The following is a 6,000-nucleotide window of genomic DNA, read 5'->3' on the forward strand; positions in this document are numbered from 1 at the left end:
AGTCTAAACCTATCGATGTTACATTGAGCTGGGTGAATGGAATAAGAATGAGAGTCATCCAATATTCTGTAATAGGCCATCTCATTAAAAAAATGATCGTCCTCTCTCATCTTAAACGGCACTGTTCTCTAGGTAGTAGTTTATATGTGAAGATACTGAACAAACATTGCTAAAGATACTGCCTAAATCTTGCTCAGGCAAGTATGGTTGATGCCCTCAGTCTCAATGTCACTGACCATTGTCCCATGATGGTCCTGCAGGCACGGATCTCCTGCAGGTGGCGGCCCATGAGTTTGGCCACGTCCTCGGCCTCCAGCATTCCCTGGTCGAAGGAGCCATCATGTCCCCCTTCTACAGCTTCTCCTATCCCCTGGAGCTGAGCGACGATGACAAGCAGGGCATCCAATACCTGTATGGTCCGCTGCGAAAAGCCCCTCCCGTCATCACAGAGACCAATGAGATCGAAACAACTGTGGTGAGGACTGAATATGACAAGAAATGAATAGAAGTCCAACTTATCAGTGAACACATCCATTGTTGGGAGCAAATAGCTAACAACTGGAATATTAGTAGATTAATACGCAATGCTCGTTTCAGTGACTCAATTTGTTGAGATTGATGAAAGTTTCCAGGCTGAGTTGAGCTTCTGCAATTTTGATTTTGCATGACATAACCTGTGCTCACTCTGTCTCTTTCTTCATGACTTGGCCACAGCCAGATCCCTGCAGGACTAACTTTGATGCCGTGTCAATGATCAGAGGGGAGATGTTCTTCTTCAAGTCCCGCTACGTGTGGCGTATCCGTGATGGCCAACTGCAGGCGGGGTACCCGGCGCTAGCAACACGCCACTGGAGGGGGATCCCCGACAACATCGATGCGGCCTACGAAGACAAGACGGGAAACAGCTGGTTCTTCCAAGGTGGGTTAAACCATAGAAATAGAATACCTGCCTGTCTATGGTTTTACCCATTCTAATGTGTATTTCTATGGGCTCCACTGCTCTGCTGGTAGCAGTTGATTTTGAGCTCTGAAATTTGGCAGGCATGGTAAGGAGTACAGAAGTAGCTCATTGTAGGGCAATGTGTCTAATTGTTTTTAAATTAGCTATTTTTATGACAGGACAGTTCAAAACAGACAGGAGAGGCCCAAGGTGAGAGTCAAACCCCTATCGCCAGAGCATATGTGTGGTCCAGAGTTGGGACCTTAGAGCGCAGTACCAGACTCTGGCATGTTGGTAGCAGTTCCCGAGTGGGACCATAAGTGTTTAGTTTTGAGACAGACATTTTTCTTAAAGTCAGACACAGTAGGCTTCTGAGGGGAAGACAGCTCATAATAATGGCCAGAACAGAGCAAATGGAATGGCATCATACACCTGGAAACCATGTGTTTGATATATTTGATACCATTCCACTGATTCCGCTCCAGTCATTACCACGAGCCAGTTCTCCCCAATTAAGGTGCCACCAACCTCCTGTGAAGTCAGGTTTGGTCAAACTTCTAAAAAGAAAGCATTTGACAGCAGATCACCAGAGGGGTAAATGTACAGTGATATTAGTTGCTTCACACAAACAATCCACGGCTTAACGACTCTGCTCTGGTTTTGTTTATTTAAACAGCGTTGATCATAGTGATGACAGATGGCAGAAACATGGTCTAGTCTTGCAAGTGTGTGTGTGTGTGTGTGTGTGTGTGTGTGTGTGTGTGTGTGTGTGTGTGTGTGTGTGTGTGTGTGTTTAGATATACGATTGCCTGTGTGTGCCTGTGTGCAAAGGCGTGTGTCTGTGGATGTGTTTATTGGCGTCTAAACTCTCCACCTCCCACCAGGTCTCAGCCAGTGTTTGGGTGGGCCAATTAGGCCCAGCAGTTTGCAGAAGCTCCTATAAGCGCAGCAGCAGCAGTAGTAGGGAGAGAGGGAACAGCAGTAGTAGGGAGAGAGGAAACAGCAGCAGTAGGGAGAGAGGAAACAGCAGCAGTAGGGAGAGGGAACAGCAGCAGTAGGGAGAGAGGAAACAGCAGCAGTAGGGAGAGAGGAAACAGCAGCAGTAGAGAGAGAGGATACATCAGCAGTAGGGAGAGAGGATACATCGGCAGTAGGGAGAGAGGAAACAGCAGCAGTAGGGAGAGGGAACAGCAGCAGTAGGGGGAGAGGGAACAGCAGCAGTAGGGGGAGAGGGAACAGCAGCAGTAGGGAGAGAGGGAACAGCAGTAGTAGGGAGAGAGGAAACAGCAGCAGTAGGGAGAGAGGACACAGCAGCAGTAGGGAGAGAGGAAACAGCAGCAGTAGGGATAGAGAGGAAACAGCAGCAGTAGGGAGAGAGAGGAAACAGCAGCAGTAGGGAGAAAGAGGAAACAGTAGTAGTAGTAGGGAGAGGAAACAGCAGCAGTAGGGAGAGAGAGGAAACAGTGGTAGTAGGGAGAGAGAGGAAACAGTAGTAGTAGTAGGGAGAGGAAACAGTAGCAGTGGGGAGAGAGAGGAAACATCAGCAGTAGGGAGAGGAAACAGTAGCAGTAGGGAGAGGAAACAGCAGCAGTAGGGAGAGAGGAAACAGTAGTAGTAGGGAGAGGAAACAGCAGCAGTAGGGAGAGAGGAAACAGCAGTAGTAGGGAGAGGCAATTCTAGTAGTAGGGAGAGAGGAAACAGCAGTACTTGGTCCATTCATGTTTCAGCCTGAGCATCTAGTTTATGTGACCCACTGTCTACCTAGCACAGATGTCATCCCTGACAGCTGATACAGGCTCTGATTCAGAGGAGTTGGGTTAAATGCGGAAGCCACATTTCAGTTGAAGGCATTCAATTATACAACTGACTAGGTATCCTCCTTTCCCTTTCTTATATTATTTCATCCCCCTAATAGTTAACATTAGGACTGACTAGGCTAATCCCAGATCTGTGTCTAAAAAGAAGTGTGACATCATCAACAGGTGACAGTTACTGGGTGTTTGACGCGGAGAGGAGGATCACGGGGCCGGACTCAGTGCGTCGGCTGGGCCTTCAAGTGTCGGACATCCAAGCAGCCCTCATGTGGGGCGAGGACAAGGCCCAGAAGACCTACCTCTTCAAGTCGGGCACCTACTGGCGCTTCAGCCCCCTGGAGAACCGGGTGGACACAGCACACCCTCGTAGCATGCAGGACTGGAGGGGCATCCCCAAGGACATTGACGCAGCCTTCCAGGACCGATATGGTGAGAGTCATAGATATACAAAAAGAGTCAAAGGCAAAATGTATTTGGACAGGATCCATTATGTCGTGTTGTGTTCCCAGTTTTATTGATAGCAAGCATGTGGATATCTCTGAGTATTGTGTGTTTCTGACAGTTTGTGTGTGTGCCTGCATGTAACCACATGGTAAACCCATTTAATTGCGTTGAGCTAATTATTGACCTCCTAACTTCCTAATAGGCTTTGCTCATTTCCTGAGTGGGAGACAGTATTGGAAGTTTGACCCCGTGGAGGTGAAGGTTCTGGAAGGATACCCCCGCTATATCGGCATGGACTTCTTTGGCTGCCCTGCTTCCTTTTATCGATAAAGCCAGGAAGAGTCCATATCGCCCCAAGAGGTGAATGGAATATCAGGGCCATCTTTATTTTTTTGCTCTTAAGACTAATGTTGTTCCACTGGGACTTTAGACTGATACAATTACATCATTGTGTAACATAAACAGGATGACTGTTGATTTTGGTCTAATGGAGGTCAGGACTTGATGCTATTGGTTGAAACCTTCATTATGACCCCAGTCTGAGGTCTGGGGCAGTCTGAAGACCAATAGAAATTGAGGTCATAATTCAAAGGGTGAATTGAGGACATTTAGTTTCATCATCATCCACAATATGATAATAGCTGGTTTGAAATCGATGCACACTGTTTGAGAGATACGTTAAAGAGCGAACGGCCAGCTAACAGAAAAACAATGTGCCCAACTGGTATTTGTAAATGGACATTTTCGTTCAAGATAAGTAACTTCAATACTTTTGTTCACGATAATCATAACCCAATTTTAATCAATAGGCAGCTTTTTCTCAAGACGAATGCTTACCTCTGCATCAAATAATACGTTTTGGTATGCTATATGTTTTTATTTTTTCAGAACAAAACCTTTTGTAATCGTCTTTAGCCTCTGGTACATACTATTTAACATGGCATTTAAAAGTAACATTTTACATAGGCTCATCTTTTCAAATCCGTAGGAACAGTGTAGTTACAGTATTATTTCAATACTCTATGAGTACTTTTCTCTATGAAGGGAAATGTTAAAAAAAATTCTACCTCATATTCATCATCACCAGCACCAACCCCAACATCAACATATGTGAAAATGCACGTTTCTATGTTTTTTATAAAAAAATATAGAGGAAGCTTAAGTGTGTCACATGACATCATCGGTGTGCATCATGTGATTTTTAACCAATTATGAGTAGGCATTGCCTACTAATTGTCGACTAATGGTTGATGATGTCATTGGAAACACTTATTTTTCTCTATATTTTTTAATACAAAACATAGAAAACCACAATTTTCACATACAGTATGTTGATGTTGGGATGGTGCTGGCGATGATGAATATGAAGTTGAACATTTTAGATATGTCCCTTTTAAAAACTACAACCGGTGCACTAGAAAAGTGAGGTGATAGTTCCATGTTTCTTATTGGTGCTCATCGCCCTTTCCATCGACAGCCAATGATACTCTTCTCAGGAAAAAGTACATTTAACAAACTATACCCTCTGAATTGTTTTTTTTTTGCTTGATGTTTAGCCTTGATTCTTATTTATTGCTGTTTATGTGTTGTCAAAAATATTTTACCCACAGATGAGTCTCAAGTATTTATCTGTGCAGTCCTGCTTTCTTTTCTGCCATTGTTTAGACAAAACCCATCAGGTAGCAGTGTAAACCTATTTGAGAGGGACACACATTTTCTCTCCGGCCTCACTGAGCTCTCTATTTCACACACAGCTGCTAAAACTGACTCAACAATGAAGGTAAAGATGTACCTCAAATAGAGGGCTTTATCTTTAACAGTTAAAGGGATATTTCACTCCAAAATCAATGTTTGATAGACTTTTTTATACCTCAAAAGTAGGCCATCTGTTTTGTAGATCCAGCCATATGCCACTATCCAAAATGAAAGGTGTTAATGCATATAGCTGGAGGAGTGTAGATTCATCTTGACATTTTTTTGGTCTGAAAAGATCTGACAAAATTTGATTTGGGAGTATAACGTCCCTTTATTGATGTGATGATTTTACAGTGGTGAAAGCCAAGCATTGCATATCCAAAGTTGTCACGGTGATACCTCATCACGTAAAACGTCCTTCAGTTCTTTTACAAACTGCTCCTTCCAAGATGATGCTGTAAACCTTTTTCATGTTGTAGCGTGGAACCATTTGTCATGCAGCTAGCCTCAATTGCTAGTCATTGATGCTTCAATGTGTCAGTGCAGGCCACTGATACAATTTCCTCACTCTTTTTGATATGTTGTGATGTCATTGACTGCAAGATAACTATTTCATAAAGCTTGCACTGGTAGTTTTGGTGTCAGAGCATTGTCTGTAGAGTTATGTCTCGCGAACACTGTTTTCTTTTTTACCATGTATCCAGCATAACAACCTGACCATTTATCTTTCCTAGAATAGTTTTTTTTAACCGAAATATATATTTACTATGTAAATCATTTAGTATAAATTCTTTGGTACCAATAAAAAGCCTCTTGGTTTAAATGAAATGAAATGTTGTTTTTTGAATGAAATGTTTCACTTGCATACACTTGCATACAGTAACATTGTGTTTTGTGAAAAACATAAATTCCGTGCCACAAAATGCTAACATTTCAGTCTCGTATAGTGCTGGATCAGTATCAGTAATGTTATTAATCATTGCAACATAATACATGTGGATTGCATCAGCTGCATGATATTGAAGTACAGACAATGTAAGGATTGTTCTGGACTAATGCGGACTGCGCTCATGTTTTTGTTTATGAGCTGGGGGCCCAAAGGCTTCA

The 6,000-nt window shown here is 43.2% G+C and overlaps 1 protein-coding gene across 2 annotated transcripts in view; it reads left to right on the forward strand.

Moving 5' to 3' along the window:
- Positions 1-5,721, forward strand: part of mmp11b (matrix metallopeptidase 11b) — a 36,588-nt gene extending 30,867 nt beyond the window's left edge. For both annotated transcript variants that reach the window (XM_021601785.3, XM_090233784.1), the window contains exons 5-8: positions 261-475; positions 715-919; positions 2,923-3,183; positions 3,401-5,721. In XM_021601785.3, coding sequence (XP_021457460.1) covers positions 261-475; positions 715-919; positions 2,923-3,183; positions 3,401-3,528 — 809 coding nt within the window. In that variant the 3' untranslated portion in view covers positions 3,529-5,721. The remainder of the gene's footprint in view (positions 1-260; positions 476-714; positions 920-2,922; positions 3,184-3,400) is intronic.
- Positions 5,722-6,000: the final 279 nt, after the last annotated feature.

This window comes from Oncorhynchus mykiss, chromosome 5 (genome assembly GCF_057628025.1).
Source record: "Oncorhynchus mykiss isolate SJ-2025 chromosome 5, ASM5762802v1, whole genome shotgun sequence".
NCBI lineage: Eukaryota > Metazoa > Chordata > Actinopteri > Salmoniformes > Salmonidae > Oncorhynchus > Oncorhynchus mykiss.